General features: G+C 39.7%; 1 protein-coding gene and 43 non-coding genes across 44 annotated transcripts; 43 read left to right on the top strand and 1 right to left on the bottom strand.

Moving 5' to 3' along the window:
* Nucleotides 1-620: 620 nt before the first annotated feature.
* Nucleotides 621-4,122, bottom strand: LOC116609535 (ganglioside GM2 activator). Its single transcript, XM_032370328.2, has 4 exons — nucleotides 3,978-4,122; nucleotides 2,955-3,153; nucleotides 1,358-1,499; nucleotides 621-766 (listed from the first exon to the last, which is right to left on the bottom strand). Exons 1-4 carry the CDS (start codon nucleotides 4,051-4,053, stop codon nucleotides 677-679), a joined length of 507 nt encoding a protein of 168 aa, XP_032226219.1. The 5' UTR covers nucleotides 4,054-4,122; the 3' UTR covers nucleotides 621-676.
* A 1,138-nt stretch (nucleotides 4,123-5,260) lies between these two features.
* Trnas-gcu lies at nucleotides 5,261-5,342 on the top strand. Its single transcript has one exon. It is a non-coding gene; the product is annotated as a tRNA-Ser (tRNA).
* A 75-nt stretch (nucleotides 5,343-5,417) lies between these two features.
* On the top strand, nucleotides 5,418-5,499 carry Trnas-gcu. The gene has a single exon. It is a non-coding gene; the product is annotated as a tRNA-Ser (tRNA).
* Nucleotides 5,500-5,574: 75 nt separating this feature from the next.
* Nucleotides 5,575-5,656, top strand: Trnas-gcu. Its single transcript has one exon. It is a non-coding gene; the product is annotated as a tRNA-Ser (tRNA).
* Nucleotides 5,657-5,731: 75 nt separating this feature from the next.
* On the top strand, nucleotides 5,732-5,813 carry Trnas-gcu. Its single transcript has one exon. It is a non-coding gene; the product is annotated as a tRNA-Ser (tRNA).
* Nucleotides 5,814-5,883: 70 nt separating this feature from the next.
* On the top strand, nucleotides 5,884-5,965 carry Trnaf-gaa. The gene has a single exon. It is a non-coding gene; the product is annotated as a tRNA-Ser (tRNA).
* A 70-nt stretch (nucleotides 5,966-6,035) lies between these two features.
* On the top strand, nucleotides 6,036-6,117 carry Trnas-gcu. Its single transcript has one exon. It is a non-coding gene; the product is annotated as a tRNA-Ser (tRNA).
* A 70-nt stretch (nucleotides 6,118-6,187) lies between these two features.
* On the top strand, nucleotides 6,188-6,269 carry Trnas-gcu. The gene has a single exon. It is a non-coding gene; the product is annotated as a tRNA-Ser (tRNA).
* A 75-nt stretch (nucleotides 6,270-6,344) lies between these two features.
* On the top strand, nucleotides 6,345-6,426 carry Trnas-gcu. The gene has a single exon. It is a non-coding gene; the product is annotated as a tRNA-Ser (tRNA).
* Nucleotides 6,427-6,502: 76 nt separating this feature from the next.
* On the top strand, nucleotides 6,503-6,584 carry Trnas-gcu. Its single transcript has one exon. It is a non-coding gene; the product is annotated as a tRNA-Ser (tRNA).
* Nucleotides 6,585-6,659: 75 nt separating this feature from the next.
* Nucleotides 6,660-6,741, top strand: Trnas-gcu. The gene has a single exon. It is a non-coding gene; the product is annotated as a tRNA-Ser (tRNA).
* A 76-nt stretch (nucleotides 6,742-6,817) lies between these two features.
* Nucleotides 6,818-6,902, top strand: Trnas-gcu. The gene has a single exon. It is a non-coding gene; the product is annotated as a tRNA-Ser (tRNA).
* Nucleotides 6,903-7,590: 688 nt separating this feature from the next.
* Nucleotides 7,591-7,672, top strand: Trnas-gcu. The gene has a single exon. It is a non-coding gene; the product is annotated as a tRNA-Ser (tRNA).
* Nucleotides 7,673-7,906: 234 nt separating this feature from the next.
* Trnas-gcu lies at nucleotides 7,907-7,988 on the top strand. Its single transcript has one exon. It is a non-coding gene; the product is annotated as a tRNA-Ser (tRNA).
* A 248-nt stretch (nucleotides 7,989-8,236) lies between these two features.
* Trnas-gcu lies at nucleotides 8,237-8,318 on the top strand. The gene has a single exon. It is a non-coding gene; the product is annotated as a tRNA-Ser (tRNA).
* A 76-nt stretch (nucleotides 8,319-8,394) lies between these two features.
* On the top strand, nucleotides 8,395-8,476 carry Trnas-gcu. Its single transcript has one exon. It is a non-coding gene; the product is annotated as a tRNA-Ser (tRNA).
* A 75-nt stretch (nucleotides 8,477-8,551) lies between these two features.
* Trnas-gcu lies at nucleotides 8,552-8,633 on the top strand. Its single transcript has one exon. It is a non-coding gene; the product is annotated as a tRNA-Ser (tRNA).
* A 75-nt stretch (nucleotides 8,634-8,708) lies between these two features.
* On the top strand, nucleotides 8,709-8,793 carry Trnas-gcu. Its single transcript has one exon. It is a non-coding gene; the product is annotated as a tRNA-Ser (tRNA).
* Nucleotides 8,794-9,481: 688 nt separating this feature from the next.
* On the top strand, nucleotides 9,482-9,563 carry Trnas-gcu. Its single transcript has one exon. It is a non-coding gene; the product is annotated as a tRNA-Ser (tRNA).
* A 233-nt stretch (nucleotides 9,564-9,796) lies between these two features.
* Nucleotides 9,797-9,878, top strand: Trnas-gcu. Its single transcript has one exon. It is a non-coding gene; the product is annotated as a tRNA-Ser (tRNA).
* A 406-nt stretch (nucleotides 9,879-10,284) lies between these two features.
* Trnas-gcu lies at nucleotides 10,285-10,366 on the top strand. The gene has a single exon. It is a non-coding gene; the product is annotated as a tRNA-Ser (tRNA).
* Nucleotides 10,367-10,441: 75 nt separating this feature from the next.
* Trnas-gcu lies at nucleotides 10,442-10,523 on the top strand. The gene has a single exon. It is a non-coding gene; the product is annotated as a tRNA-Ser (tRNA).
* A 76-nt stretch (nucleotides 10,524-10,599) lies between these two features.
* Nucleotides 10,600-10,681, top strand: Trnas-gcu. Its single transcript has one exon. It is a non-coding gene; the product is annotated as a tRNA-Ser (tRNA).
* Nucleotides 10,682-10,756: 75 nt separating this feature from the next.
* Trnas-gcu lies at nucleotides 10,757-10,838 on the top strand. The gene has a single exon. It is a non-coding gene; the product is annotated as a tRNA-Ser (tRNA).
* Nucleotides 10,839-10,913: 75 nt separating this feature from the next.
* Trnas-gcu lies at nucleotides 10,914-10,998 on the top strand. The gene has a single exon. It is a non-coding gene; the product is annotated as a tRNA-Ser (tRNA).
* A 72-nt stretch (nucleotides 10,999-11,070) lies between these two features.
* On the top strand, nucleotides 11,071-11,152 carry Trnas-gcu. The gene has a single exon. It is a non-coding gene; the product is annotated as a tRNA-Ser (tRNA).
* Nucleotides 11,153-11,226: 74 nt separating this feature from the next.
* On the top strand, nucleotides 11,227-11,308 carry Trnas-gcu. Its single transcript has one exon. It is a non-coding gene; the product is annotated as a tRNA-Ser (tRNA).
* A 75-nt stretch (nucleotides 11,309-11,383) lies between these two features.
* Nucleotides 11,384-11,465, top strand: Trnas-gcu. The gene has a single exon. It is a non-coding gene; the product is annotated as a tRNA-Ser (tRNA).
* A 75-nt stretch (nucleotides 11,466-11,540) lies between these two features.
* Trnas-gcu lies at nucleotides 11,541-11,622 on the top strand. The gene has a single exon. It is a non-coding gene; the product is annotated as a tRNA-Ser (tRNA).
* Nucleotides 11,623-11,870: 248 nt separating this feature from the next.
* Trnas-gcu lies at nucleotides 11,871-11,952 on the top strand. Its single transcript has one exon. It is a non-coding gene; the product is annotated as a tRNA-Ser (tRNA).
* A 76-nt stretch (nucleotides 11,953-12,028) lies between these two features.
* On the top strand, nucleotides 12,029-12,110 carry Trnas-gcu. Its single transcript has one exon. It is a non-coding gene; the product is annotated as a tRNA-Ser (tRNA).
* Nucleotides 12,111-12,185: 75 nt separating this feature from the next.
* On the top strand, nucleotides 12,186-12,267 carry Trnas-gcu. Its single transcript has one exon. It is a non-coding gene; the product is annotated as a tRNA-Ser (tRNA).
* Nucleotides 12,268-12,342: 75 nt separating this feature from the next.
* Nucleotides 12,343-12,424, top strand: Trnas-gcu. The gene has a single exon. It is a non-coding gene; the product is annotated as a tRNA-Ser (tRNA).
* Nucleotides 12,425-12,494: 70 nt separating this feature from the next.
* Nucleotides 12,495-12,576, top strand: Trnas-gcu. The gene has a single exon. It is a non-coding gene; the product is annotated as a tRNA-Ser (tRNA).
* A 70-nt stretch (nucleotides 12,577-12,646) lies between these two features.
* Nucleotides 12,647-12,728, top strand: Trnas-gcu. The gene has a single exon. It is a non-coding gene; the product is annotated as a tRNA-Ser (tRNA).
* Nucleotides 12,729-12,976: 248 nt separating this feature from the next.
* On the top strand, nucleotides 12,977-13,058 carry Trnas-gcu. The gene has a single exon. It is a non-coding gene; the product is annotated as a tRNA-Ser (tRNA).
* Nucleotides 13,059-13,134: 76 nt separating this feature from the next.
* Trnas-gcu lies at nucleotides 13,135-13,216 on the top strand. The gene has a single exon. It is a non-coding gene; the product is annotated as a tRNA-Ser (tRNA).
* Nucleotides 13,217-13,291: 75 nt separating this feature from the next.
* Trnas-gcu lies at nucleotides 13,292-13,373 on the top strand. The gene has a single exon. It is a non-coding gene; the product is annotated as a tRNA-Ser (tRNA).
* Nucleotides 13,374-13,443: 70 nt separating this feature from the next.
* Nucleotides 13,444-13,525, top strand: Trnas-gcu. Its single transcript has one exon. It is a non-coding gene; the product is annotated as a tRNA-Ser (tRNA).
* Nucleotides 13,526-13,595: 70 nt separating this feature from the next.
* On the top strand, nucleotides 13,596-13,677 carry Trnas-gcu. Its single transcript has one exon. It is a non-coding gene; the product is annotated as a tRNA-Ser (tRNA).
* Nucleotides 13,678-13,925: 248 nt separating this feature from the next.
* Nucleotides 13,926-14,007, top strand: Trnas-gcu. Its single transcript has one exon. It is a non-coding gene; the product is annotated as a tRNA-Ser (tRNA).
* A 76-nt stretch (nucleotides 14,008-14,083) lies between these two features.
* Nucleotides 14,084-14,165, top strand: Trnas-gcu. The gene has a single exon. It is a non-coding gene; the product is annotated as a tRNA-Ser (tRNA).
* Nucleotides 14,166-14,240: 75 nt separating this feature from the next.
* Trnas-gcu lies at nucleotides 14,241-14,322 on the top strand. Its single transcript has one exon. It is a non-coding gene; the product is annotated as a tRNA-Ser (tRNA).
* A 70-nt stretch (nucleotides 14,323-14,392) lies between these two features.
* On the top strand, nucleotides 14,393-14,474 carry Trnas-gcu. The gene has a single exon. It is a non-coding gene; the product is annotated as a tRNA-Ser (tRNA).
* Nucleotides 14,475-14,526: the final 52 nt, after the last annotated feature.

The following is a 14,526-nucleotide window of genomic DNA, read 5'->3' as shown; positions in this document are numbered from 1 at the left end:
TCCGCTGTTTTATGGACGATTTACAATATTTTCTATTGAATTCGGGGAAACTTTGAGTGTTACTTCGAGATTTCGTCTCATAGTCTGTCTTGACCTGATGCTCGTCGTATTTTTAGGGGTCAAAATTGGTCCTCAGGTCTTTTTTTTAGGGGGAACTGGGAGAAAATAACCATTTCTAATAGAATTGGTGGCGCTATGCTACGAGCAACGTTTTCTAGATATTTAATACTTCCTTAACTTCTAGAGCTCTTTTATCTTCTTCTAAGCATGCGATCGATCTGGACTGTTGCGAGCAAAATCACCAATGCTTCTTAGTTATTTGCAAATTCATACAGAAATATGTTATTAATCAGCGAGGCGCGATGCACGTGCAAATGAAATCGGAGTTTTTGGGGTTTGGTACAAAATCTAAAATACGGTAGTTGCAAACCACTCATTTTTGCGTATATAAAGTCAGTCCCCCTTGATCTCTTATACTGTATGACAAGCGGACAACGTACCGAATCGATTCCTTAAAAATATAAGAGTAATTTTGAAATCGATATTATTAAGTATTTGCCGCAAATGGCCAGGTAATATAAATTGCAGAGGGCAATCATTTATAGATAAGTGAAAGCAAATGAAAAGTACATCATTTTTTTATTCATTCATTCACAATCAAATCAATTCTGTTCTTTCATGATATGGTGCGCAGTTCAACCTCTGCACATGCAATCCGTCGGTTGGATCCCTCTTCGCGCAAGTCCGCCTTGATGTAGTACTCGCCCTGTTAGAGTCAATACACTTATAAACTCCAAAAAACTAGTAAGTAGTCAGACTCTACACAATGGAGGGGGGGAGGGGGGGGGGAAAGTGCGTGTACCCCCTGTCCCTGTTAGAGTCAATAAACTTATAAACTCCAAAACACTAGTAAGTAGTCAGACTCTACACAATGGAGGGGGGGGGGGATGTACAGAGTGCGTGTACCCCCTGGCCCTGTTAGAGTCAATAAACTTATAAACTCCAAAACACTAGTAAGTAGTCAGATTCTACACAATGGAGGGGGGGTGAACAGAGTGCGTGTACCCCCTGTCCCTGTTAGAGTCAATAAACTTATAAACTCCAAAACACTAGTAAGTAGTCAGACTCTACACAATGGAGGGGGGGGTGTACAGAGTGCGTGTACCCCCTGGCCCTGTAAGAGGCAATATACTTAGTCACAAAACCTAGTAGTCAGGCTCCGCAATCCAACCATCCCTTCCCATCCCCCGTCCGCCAAAATTATTGACGGCATATTTGTCGTGTGTCTGTGTCACAAGTCACTACTTTTCCTTATGAAGACAAAGGGGGTTGTTGTTGGGAATAATGCAATACTTACACTGGTGAGGAATGAAGGAAGATTGATGGATGGGACTGTCAGAGTCTGACTGGCCAAACTGTGTTCTCCTTGTTGAAGAGGGCATTGTTTATTGCCGTCAGGGTGCAGTCCAACAAGCTTTTGGCAGTCCAAATTGTACGTGCTGAAAAATATTTCGATTTCTTTAATCTAAACTCAATGCTGTTCCTAAGATTACAATACTTGTTTGCAGCATTCGAAATATTTGGAAAGCTACAGCAACTACTAAGTTCATACGTCGTATTATCCATGAGCCGTATTCATCAATGCAAAAATACAAAAGAATCAAGTCAATTGTTTCATCTTCATTTGCGTGTATTTGCATTGAATACGGCTCATGAAGGCACTTTTATATTACGAGGGCAGCTTGGTACCATGATTTTTAACGGAAAACGCAAGTTTCTCTTAGAATGTAACTGATAATTCAGGGCGGATGGCTTTCGAGAATTCTAATGTATTCCTATTTCTCCTTCTAACAAAGGCGGCGGTTGAGGTTTCCGTCTGCCCGCCAGATCGTAATCGAATTGAAATAAAACGATCGAGTTGTGGGCGAGAAAGGTACACGTACACAGCTAGGGGCACTTGCACGCTGGTTTTAAGAAAGTTTAAAAAAATATGAAAAAGTGTGTAAAAAAAAAAAAACATAAAAAAACTTCCTGATCACATAAATTCTTCCAATCGTAATAAAAAGAAATGAACAAATTATCTACGTAAAAGAAATTTTATGCAAAGGTTCTGGTTGGTATATTAATGCAATTTCAAGCTTTGAATAAAGGTACAGCCTGTTCCGAAACCTAAAAGTACTATTTTCAATCCATTTCCATCCGCTCGATGTGAGGCATTCAAACCACTATATTGCATTTATCTGAAAGATCTAAGGTAATTTAATAAACCGGGATAGTTATTTTAATTATTCCGCATGATTTTGACTGTTTTTTAGATTGCCTAAATGACACTAAATCACTCTTTACAGTGATAGTGCCCCTTTAATGTTGGTCTGCGTGAAATGCGCGCCGTTCAACAGAGCAGGGGAAAAGCTAAGGGTAAAGCAGGGTGCGATCGCATCCTCCCCAAAGAAAGGGTTGAAAAAGTCGCCTGTGAACTTTCTGCATGTGATATCTACATGCCTCCGCTCTCCCTCGACAGATGGAGAGCGCCTTTTAAGCGCTTAGATATGCTTGTCATATCAAGAAAATTTAGCCAAAAGTTGTCGTTTCTTCCATGCGGTCACTTCCAGAAAAGGAAACTAATATATTCCTTATTTGGAAAACCTGCACGATTCTTGTCATTTTTAGGGCTGCCGTACCGCAGGTGCTTTGCAAACTTTGTGAATTGTATTCAGAAGAGAAAAACAGTGACTGTGACCATCTTTAGTCAATGGAGAAAGCCTCTGAAAAGAAACTAAAATTCCTCGGTACCAGACCCCTAAAACGACAACGGTTTCTTCATATGATTAGGGAAAACACTTATCAAGATATGTTTCAGGTATATGTTTGTTATCGTTTTTGAATGGTTCCCAACTCGTAAAGAACCCCCTCCCACTTTTCCCAGATCCAAGAACTTGATGTCTTTTACTTACCATGAGCCGAAGTTCCCACTGCAGGGCACAGTGATCCGAAACCATGCTTTCTTCTGCAGCTTGACGTTGATCTTATACCGAACACCTGCGTTACCGTAGACTCCGATGCGGCCGGAGAATGTTATCCTAGAGCCCTTAGTAAGGCGGATTGGGTTGGGCGAAACACGCACATCCAAGAACTTCACTACATTGTTACTACCTGCATGGAATGGAACATATTACCAGTATTTATCTAAAGGATTGCAGAATTTATTCGCGATCTACCAAGAATATTGGCTTGCGCGAGATATTTGCTTTTCTGTACAGTGTACATGAAAAACATTGGAATTTTTTTCTGCTTCACATAGAGAGAGCAATGTGCATTCTCTATGCGTATAGACCGAAACTTCTTGCTCCTGTCGAAAAATGGTGAAGGTAGAGTGAATGACCTTATTTCTCACCAAAACCTTGTTACTCAACTTGTTCGTTACTTGTTATTATTTGATATAAAAGCAAATAGAAAACTGAAAATTTTAGTCGTTATTCTTACAAGCGTTATTCTTAAAAGCAAGATAAAAGGAAGAGTTTGACTATAATATAATCAGGGTTTGGATGGGCTTAAACGACTAGCGACAAACGGCTTAAAAAGTAACCGAATACCGACAAAACATGAAAAAAACTAGTGACTAGCGACGAAAAATATTTGCCGACTACCTACATTTGATTTTTTCCCCGTAATTTTCCGCCGGTCAATCTACTTAAATTCAGCCATTTCAGAATATGCACTATGCATTTCCTGTTGCATCAACTTTTCTGTCAGTTATTAATCCATAATTAATTTATTATCAATGAATTATCAATTACAAATCAATTCTAAAAAATGATAAATTTAGTATCCGCATACTGTAAATAAGCGAAATATCGAATGGAAAATGAGAATAGTGAAATCTTACTGACGTGTCAGAAACTACTTTTGCATAGATTAACGATTCTTCCACAACACGAAAAAACTCCATAGTGGTGTCTTTCGCAGTCTTAGCCTACCGCAATTCTTCCATGAGAATGCGTTTGCCGACAACACGAATAGTGCCAAGACCATTAATTCCTTGACGACGGCCATAATCAGTCAACGATAAGTACAACAGTTAGAGTGGGTGATTTAAATCTTCTTATTGAGTTAAATACCCTGACGAGAAAGAGCTCTAGCCAATCACCACAGCTCGCGAGCGTTTTGGTTGACTGCTAGGCAAACAGTAAAGCATACTCAGCTGTGTTTACGTGCACTCGCACCTCTGAAAGGAACACTGTCTTGGCTGTGCCATCCTCGTAAAACCTTGTGCCGCATGTATTGGTTTACCTGCCTGCATTGTTTGTACGGCCTTTATCATTGCGTACCCAGTATTTGCTGAGGGGAAAGGCGTGTGCATAGATGTCATATGTATTTGAATAAGGAATTACCTTTTTTTTGGCGGCAACCAATGCCAACGGTGCCAGCATACTCGAACATATTTATTTTTAACCATTTTCCGGCACGGGAAAATATCTTTGCTTAAAAAAATATAAGTGGGGGTTAAATTTACAAACATAATTGGTACAGATAAGAAATATATATTTTTTTAAATAGCTTGTATAACTGGTATTATAGCTGTATTGTAGCATTTTGTTAACTGGTGTCATGAATTATTTTACGATAAATAATGGTTTGAAGAAAGCACAGAAAGCAAATGGTAAGATTGCATTGAAGATCTGGAAGATAATGCATAAATACACAAATTGAGTAAAGAATAATATCGTTTATAGCGAAATTCGTTGTCCCGCGCCTTCCGTTTTCAAAAATCGAAACATTTACTTTGTTTTCTGATCAGTTAATAGTCGGAGGAGGCCAGTTCCGTTAAAAATACGACTCGAGATTTTCCTTAGGAATGGCGTTGACTATGGTTGTTTTGTTAAGATGTAAACGGGGGGCTCGCAACAACGAATTTGGCTATAATTTAAATATTTCTAAAACGCGAAATAAAATAAAAAGGCTGAAGTGAGCTCTAAAAAAGACTAATTATTCGCTAAGCTTGGATATCAAGGTATAAACAAGAAATACATACATACAAATACATACAAATGAAGCAATTTCGATTGTGTTCTGTTCATTTGCATATGGAACAGTACATGAAAAGTATGGCGTTTGTTCAAGGCCTTAGAGTGAAGTTAGAGAGAAGTTATCTCTGCACGCATGGTTTCGAATCCCATCCTCGTCGTCAAAATATTTTTTAGATCATTTAAATGTTGTGTATAATACAGGCATAATCTATTATAAGCTATTAAATGGAAATGACGAGGTGGCCGAGTGGTTAAGGCGTTGGACTGCTAATCCAATGTGCTCTTCACGCGTGGGTTCGAATCCCATCCTCGTCGTCAAAATATTTTTTAGATAAATTAAATGTTGTGTATAATACAGGCATAATCTATGATAATCTATCAAATGGATATGACGAGGTGGCCGAGTGGTTTAGGCGTTGGACTGCTAATCCAATGTGCTCTGCACGCGTGGGTTCAAATCCCATCCTCGTCGTCAAAATATTTTTTAGATAAATTAAATGTTGTGTATAATACAGGCATAATCTATGATAATCTATCAAATTGATATGACGAGGTGGCCGAGTGGTTAAGGCGTTGGACTGCTAATCCAATGTGCTCTGCACGCCTGGGTTCGAATCCCATCCTCGTCGTCAAAATATTTTTTAGATCATTTAAATGTTGTGTATAATACAGGCATAATCTTTTGTAATCTATCATATGGATATGACGAGGTGGCCGAGTGGTTAGGGCGTTGGACTGCTAATCCAATGTGCTCTGCGCGCATGGGTTCGAATCCCATCCTCGTCGTCAAAATATATTTTATATAAATGGTGTGTATAATACAGGCATAATATATTATAATCTATCATATGGATGTGACGAGGTGGCCGAGTGGTTAAGGCGTTGGACTGCTAATCCAATGTGCTCTGCACGCGTGGGTTCGAATCCCATCCTCGTCGTCAAAATATTTTTTAGATAAATGTTGTGTATGATACAGGCATAATCTATTATAATCTATGATATGGACATGACTAGGTGGCCGAGTGGTTAAGGCGTTGGACTGCTAATCCAATGTGCTCTGCACGCGTGTGTTCGAATCCCATCCTCGTCGTCAAAATATTTTTTATATAAATGTTGTGTATAATACAGGCATAATCTATTATAATCTATGATATGGACATGACGAGGTGGCCGAGTGGTTTAGGCGTTGGACTGCTAATCCAATGTGCTCTGCACGCATGTGTTCGAATCCCATCCTCATTGGCAAAATATTTTTTAGATCCTTTAAATGTTGTGTATAATACAGGCATAATATATTATAAGCTATCAAATGGATATGACAAGGTGGCCGAGTGGTTAAGGCGTTGGACTGCTAATCCAATGTGCTCTGCACGCGTGGGTTCGAATCTTATCCTCGTCGTCAAAATATTTTTTTAGATCTTTTAAATGCTGTGTAAAATATAGGCATAATATATTATAAGCTATCAAATGGATATGACGAGGTGGGCGAATGGTTAAGGCGTTGGACTGCTAATCCAATGTGCTCTGGACGCGTGGGTTCGAATCCCATCCTCGTCGTCAAAATATTTTTTAGATAAATTAAATGTTGTGTATAATACAGGCATAATCTATGATAATCTATCAAATGGATATGACGAGGTGGCCGAGTGGTTAAGGCGTTGGACTGCTAGTCCAATGTGCTCTGCACACTTGGGTTCGAATCCCATCCTCGTCGTCAAAATATTTTTTTAGATCTTTTAAATGCTGTGTATAATACAGGCATAATATATTATAAGCTATCCAATGGATATGACGAGGTGGCCGAGTGGTTAAGGCGTTGGACTGCTAATCCAATGTGCTCTGCACGCGTGGGTTCGAATCCCATCCTTCGCCCCATGACAGGTTCTCAAATAGGGTTCTGGATTCCGGATCCTAGTGTGTGGATTCAGGATTCCATGTGGGTTTTTTCTCGTGGATTCCGGATTCCAGCAGCATGGATTCCGGATTCCATATCTCATTTTTTCATGGATTCCGGATTCCATATCTCATTTTTTCATGGATTCCGGATTCCATATCTCATTTTTTCATGGATTCCGGATACCATATCTCATTTTTTCATGGATTCCGGATTCCGGATTACCTGTCATGGGGCGACATCCTCGTCGTCAAAATATTTTTTAGATCTTTTAAATGTTGTGTATAATACAGGCATAATCTATTATAATCTATCAAATGGATATGACGAGGTGGCCGAGTGGTCAAGGCGTTGGACTGCTAATCCCATCTGGTCTGCACGCCTTGGTTCGAATCCCATCCTGGGATTCAAACCATCCTCGTCGTCAAAACATTTTTAAAAGTTTTAAATTCTGTGTATATACAGACATAATATATTATAAGCTATCAATTGGATATGACGAGGTGGCCGAGTGGTTAAGACGTTGGACTGCTAATCCCATCTGGTCTGCACGCGTTGGTTCGAATCCCATCCTGGGATTCAAACCATCCTCGTCGTCAAAACATTTTTAGAAGTTTTAAATTCTGTGTATATACAGACATAATATATTATAAGCTATCAAATGGATATGACGAGGTGGCCGAGTGGTTAAGGCGTTGGACTGCTAATCCAATGTGCTCTGCACGCGTGGGTTCGAATCCCATCCTCGTCGTCAAAATATTTTTTAGATCAATTAAATGTTGTGTATAATACAGGCATAATCTATGATAATCAATTAAATGGATATGACTAGGTGGCCGAGTGGTTAAAGCGTTGGACTGCTAATCCAATGTGCTCTGCACGCGTCTGTTCGAATCCCATCCTCGTCGTCAAAATATTTTTGTTAGATCTTTTAAATGTTGTGTATAATACAGGCATAATCTATTATAATCTATCAAATGGATATGACGAGGTGAGCGAGTGGTTAAGGCGTTGGACTGCTAATCCAATGTGCTCTGCACGCGTGGGTTCGAATCCCATCCTCGTCGTCAAAATATATTTTTAGATCAATTAAATGTTGTGTATAATACAGGCATAATCTATGATAATCTATCAAATGGATATGACTAGGTGGCCGAGTGGTTAAGACGTTGGACTGCTAATCCCATCTGGTCTGCACGCGTTGGTTCGAATCCCATCCTGGGATTCAAACCATCCTCGTCGTCAAAACATTTTTAAAAGTTTTAAATTCTGTGTATATACAGACATAATATATTATAAGCTATCAAATGGATATGACGAAGAGGGCGAGTGGTTAAGGCGTTGGACTGCTAATCCAATGTGCTCTGCACGAGTGGGTTCGAATCCCATCCTCGTCGTCAAAATATATTTTTAGATCAATTAAATGTTGTGTATAATACAGGCATAATCTATAATAATCTATCAAATGGATATGACGAGGTGGCCGAGTGGTTAAGGCGTTGGACTGCTAATCCAATGTGCTCTGCACGCGTGGGTTCGAATCCCATCCTCGTCGTCAAAATATTTTTTAGATCTTTTAAATGCTGTGTATAATACAGGCATAATCTATTATAATCTATCAAATGGATATGACGAGGTGGCCGAGTGGTTAAGGCGTTGGACTGCTAATCCAATGTGCTCTGCACGCGTGGGTTCGAATCCCATCCTCGCCGTCAAAATTTTTTTTAGATCTTTTAAATGTTGTGTATAATACGGGCATAATCTATGATAATCTGTCAAATGGATATGAAGAGGTGGCCGAGTGGTTAAGGCGTTGGACTGCTAATCCAATGTGCTCTGCACGCGTGGGTTCGAATCCCATCCTTCGCCCCATGACAGGTTCTCAAATAGGGTTCTGGATTCCGGATCCTAGTGTGTGGATTCCGGATTCCATGTGGGTTTTTTCTCGTGGATTCCGGATTCCAGCAGCATGGATTCCGGATTCCATATCTCATTTTTTCATGGATTCCGGATTCCATATCTCATTTTTTCATGGATTCCGGATTCCATATCCCATTTTTTCATGGATTCCGGATACCATATCTCATTTTTTCATGGATTCCGGATTCCGGATTACCTGTCATGGGGCGACATCCTCGTCGTCAAAATATTTTTTAGATCTTTTAAATGTTGTGTATAATACAGGCATAATCTATTATAATCTATCAAATGGATATGACGAGGTGGCCGAGTGGTTAAGGCGTTGGACTGCTAATCCCATCTGGTCTGCACGCCTTGGTTCGAATCCCATCCTGGGATTCAAACCATCCTCGTCGTCAAAACATTTTTAAAAGTTTTAAATTCTGTGTATATACAGACATAATATATTATAAGCTATCAAATGGATATGACGAGGTGGCCGAGTGGTTAAGACGTTGGACTGCTAATCCCATCTGGTCTGCACGCGTTGGTTCGAATCCCATCCTGGGATTCAAACCATCCTCGTCGTCAAAACATTTTTAGAAGTTTTAAATTCTGTGTATATACAGACATAATATATTATAAGCTATCAAATGGATATGACGAGGTGGCCGAGTGGTTAAGGCGTTGGACTGCTAATCCAATGTGCTCTGCACGCGTGGGTTCGAATCCCATCCTCGTCGTCAAAATATTTTTTAGATCAATTAAATGTTGTGTATAATACAGGCATAATCTATGATAATCAATTAAATGGATATGACTAGGTGGCCGAGTGGTTAAAGCGTTGGACTGCTAATCCAATGTGCTCTGCACGCGTCTGTTCGAATCCCATCTTCGTCGTCAAAATATTTTTTTAGATCTTTTAAATGTTGTGTATAATACAGGCATAATCTATTATAATCTATCAAATGGATATGACGAGGTGAGCGAGTGGTTAAGGCGTTGGACTGCTAATCCAATGTGCTCTGCACGCGTGGGTTCGAATCCCATCCTCGTCGTCAAAATATATTTTTAGATCAATTAAATGTTGTGTATAATACAGGCATAATCTATGATAATCTATCAAATGGATATGACTAGGTGGCCGAGTGGTTAAGACGTTGGACTGCTAATCCCATCTGGTCTGCACGCGTTGGTTCGAATCCCATCCTGGGATTCAAACCATCCTCGTCGTCAAAACATTTTTAAAAGTTTTAAATTCTGTGTATATACAGACATAATATATTATAAGCTATCAAATGGATATGACGAAGAGGGCGAGTGGTTAAGGCGTTGGACTGCTAATCCAATGTCCTCTGCACGAGTGGGTTCGAATCCCATCCTCATCGTCAAAATATATTTTTAGATCAATTAAATGTTGTGTATAATACAGGCATAATCTATAATAATCTATCAAATGGATATGACGAGGTGGCCGAGTGGTTAAGGCGTTGGACTGCTAATCCAATGTGCTCTGCACGCGTGGGTTCGAATCCCATCCTCGTCGTCAAAATATTTTTTAGATCTTTTAAATGCTGTGTATAATACAGGCATAATCTATTATAATCTATCAAATGGATATGACGAGGTGGCCGAGTGGTTAAGGCGTTGGACTGCTAATCCAATGTGTTCTGCACGCGTGGGTTCGAATCCCATCCTCGTCGTCAAAATATATTTTTAGATCTTTTAAATGTTGTGTATAATACAGGCATAATCTATGATAATCTATGAAATGGATATGACGAGGTGGCCGAGTGGTTAAGGCGTTGGACTGCTAATCCAATGTGCTCTGCACGCGTGGGTTCGAATCCCATCCTCGCCGTCAAAATTTTTTTTAGATCTTTTAATTGTTGTGTATAATACGGGCATAATCTATGATAATCTGTCAAATGGATATGAAGAGGTGGCCGAGTGGTTAAGGCGTTGGACTGCTAATCCAATGTGCTCTGCACGCGTGGGTTCGAATCCCATCCTCGTCGTCAAAATATTTTTTAGATCAATTAAATGTTGTGTATAATACAGGCATAATCTATGATAATCAATTAAATGGATATGACTAGGTGGCCGAGTGGTTAAAGCGTTGGACTGCTAATCCAATGTGCTCTGCACGCGTGGGTTCGAATCCCATCCTCGCCGTCAAAATTTTTTTTAGATCTTTTAAATGTTGTGTATAATACGGGCATAATCTATGATAATCTGTCAAATGGATATGAAGAGGTGGCCGAGTGGTTAAGGCGTTGGACTGCTAATCCAATGTGCTCTGCACGCGTGGGTTCGAACCCCATCCTCGTCGTCAAAATATTTTTTTCATCTTTTAAATTCTGTGTATATACAGGCATAATATATTATAAGCTATCAAATGGATATGACGAGGTGGCCGAGTGGTTAAGGCGTTGGACTGCTAATCCAATGTGCTCTGCACGCGTGGGTTCGAATCCCATCCTCGTCGTCAAAATATTTTTTAGATAAATTAAATGTTGTGTATAATACAGGCATAATCTATGATAATCTATCAAATGGATATGACGAGGTGGCCGAGTGGTTAAGGCGTTGGACTGCTAATCCAATGTGCTCTGCACACGTGGGTTCGAATCCCATCCTCGTCGTCAAAATATTTTTTAGATCTTTTAAATGTTGTGTATAATACAGGCATAATCTATTATAATCTATCAAATGGATATGACGAGGTGAGCGAGTGGTTAAGGCGTTGGACTGCTAATCCAATGTGCTCTGCACGCGTGGGTTCGAATCCCATCCTCGTCGTCAAAATATATTTTTAGATCAATTAAATGTTGTGTATAATACAGGCATAATCTATGATAATCTATCAAATGGATATGACTAGGTGGCCGAGTGGTTAAGACGTTGGACTGCTAATCCCATCTGGTCTGCACGCGTTGGTTCGAATCCCATCCTGGGATTCAAACCATCCTCGTCGTCAAAACATTTTTAAAAGTTTTAAATTCTGTGTATATACAGACATAATATATTATAAGCTATCAAATGGATATGACGAAGAGGGCGAGTGGTTAAGGCGTTGGACTGCTAATCCAATGTGCTCTGCACGAGTGGGTTCGAATCCCATCCTCGTCGTCAAAATATATTTTTAGATCAATTAAATGTTGTGTATAATACAGGCATAATCTATGATAATCTATCAAATGGATATGACGAGGTGGCCGAGTGGTTAAGGCGTTGGACTGCTAATCCAATGTGCTCTGCACACGTGGGTTCGAATCCCATCCTCGTCGTCAAAATATTTTTTAGATCTTTTAAATGTTGTGTATAATACAGGCATAATCTATTATAATCTATCAAATGGATATGACGAGGTGGCCGAGTGGTTAAGGCGTTGGACTGCTAATCCAATGTGCTCTGCACACGTGGGTTCGAATCCCATCCTCGTCGTCAAAATATTTTTTAGATCTTTTAAATGTTGTGTATAATACAGGCATAATCTATTATAATCTATCAAATGGATATGACGAGGTGGCCGAGTTGTTAAGGCGCTGGACTGCTAATCCAATGTGCTCTGCACACGTGGGTTCGAATCCCATCCTCGTCGTCAAAATATTTTTTAGATAAATGTTGTGTATGATACAGGCATAATCTATTATAATCTATGATATGGACATGACTAGGTGGCCGAGTGGTTAAGGCGTTGGACTGCTAATCCAATGTGCTCTGCACGCGTGTGTTCGAATCCCATCCTCGTCGTCAAAATATTTTTTATATAAATGTTGTGTATAATACAGGCATAATCTATTATAATCTATGATATGGACATGACGAGGTGGCCGAGTGGTTTAGGCGTTGAACTGCTAATCCAATGTGCTCTGCACGCATGTGTTCGAATCCCATCCTCATTGGCAAAATATATTTTTAGATCAATTAAATGTTGTGTATAATACAGGCATAATCTATGATAATCTATCAAATGGATATGACTAGGTGGCCGAGTGGTTAAGACGTTGGACTGCTAATCCCATCTGGTCTGCACGCGTTGGTTCGAATCCCATCCTGGGATTCAAACCATCCTCGTCGTCAAAACATTTTAAAAAGTTTTAAATTCTGTGTATATACAGACATAATATATTATAAGCTATCAAATGGATATGACGAAGAGGGCGAGTGGTTAAGGCGTTGGACTGCTAATCCAATGTGCTCTGCACGAGTGGGTTCGAATCCCATCCTCGTCGTCAAAATATATTTTTAGATCAATTAAATGTTGTGTATAATACAGGCATAATCTATGATAATCTATCAAATGGATATGACGAGGTGGCCGAGTGGTTAAGGCGTTGGACTGCTAATCCAATGTGCTCTGCACACGTGGGTTCGAATCCCATCCTCGTCGTCAAAATATTTTTTAGATCTTTTAAATGTTGTGTATAATACAGGCATAATCTATTATAATCTATCAAATGGATATGACGAGGTGGCCGAGTTGTTAAGGCGTTGGACTGCTAATCCAATGTGCTCTGCACACGTGGGTTCGAATCCCATCCTCGTCGTCAAAATATTTTTTAGATAAATGTTGTGTATGATACAGGCATAATCTATTATAATCTATGATATGGACATGACTAGGTGGCCGAGTGGTTAAGGCGTTGGACTGCTAATCCAATGTGCTCTGCACGCGTGTGTTCGAATCCCATCCTCGTCGTCAAAATATTTTTTATATAAATGTTGTGTATAATACAGGCATAATCTATTATAATCTATGATATGGACATGACGAGGTGGCCGAGTGGTTTAGGCGTTGAACTGCTAATCCAATGTGCTCTGCACGCATGTGTTCGAATCCCATCCTCATTGGCAAAATATATTTTTAGATCAATTAAATGTTGTGTATAATACAGGCATAATCTATGATAATCTATCAAATGGATATGACTAGGTGGCCGAGTGGTTAAGACGTTGGACTGCTAATCCCATCTGGTCTGCACGCGTTGGTTCGAATCCCATCCTGGGATTCAAACCATCCTCGTCGTCAAAACATTTTTAAAAGTTTTAAATTCTGTGTATATACAGACATAATATATTATAAGCTATCAAATGGATATGACGAAGAGGGCGAGTGGTTAAGGCGTTGGACTGCTAATCCAATGTGCTCTGCACGAGTGGGTTCGAATCCCATCCTCGTCGTCAAAATATATTTTTAGATCAATTAAATGTTGTGTATAATACAGGCATAATCTATGATAATCTATCAAATGGATATGACGAGGTGGCCGAGTGGTTAAGACGTTGGACTGCTAATCCAATGTGCTCTGCACACGTGGGTTCGAATCCCATCCTCGTCGTCAAAATGTTTTTTAGATCTTTTAAATGTTGTGTATAATACAGGCATAATCTGTTATAATCTATTAAATGGATATGACGAGGTGGCCGAGTGGTTAAGGCGTTGGACTGCTAATCCAATGTGCTCTGCACACGTGGGTTCGAATCCCATCCTCGTCGTCAAAATATTTTTTAGATAAATGTTGTGTATGATACAGGCATAATCTATTATAATCTATCAAATGGATATGACGAGGTGGCCGAGTGGTTAAGGCGTTGGACTGCTAATCCAATGTGCTCTGCACACGTGGGTTCGAATCCCATCCTCGTCGTCAAAATATATTTTTAGATCAATTAAATGTTGTGTATAATACAGGCATAATC

Source organism: Nematostella vectensis, chromosome 5 (assembly GCF_932526225.1).
Source record: "Nematostella vectensis chromosome 5, jaNemVect1.1, whole genome shotgun sequence".
Taxonomy (NCBI): domain Eukaryota; kingdom Metazoa; phylum Cnidaria; class Anthozoa; order Actiniaria; family Edwardsiidae; genus Nematostella; species Nematostella vectensis.
This window is presented reverse-complemented; position numbering and strand designations above follow the sequence as displayed.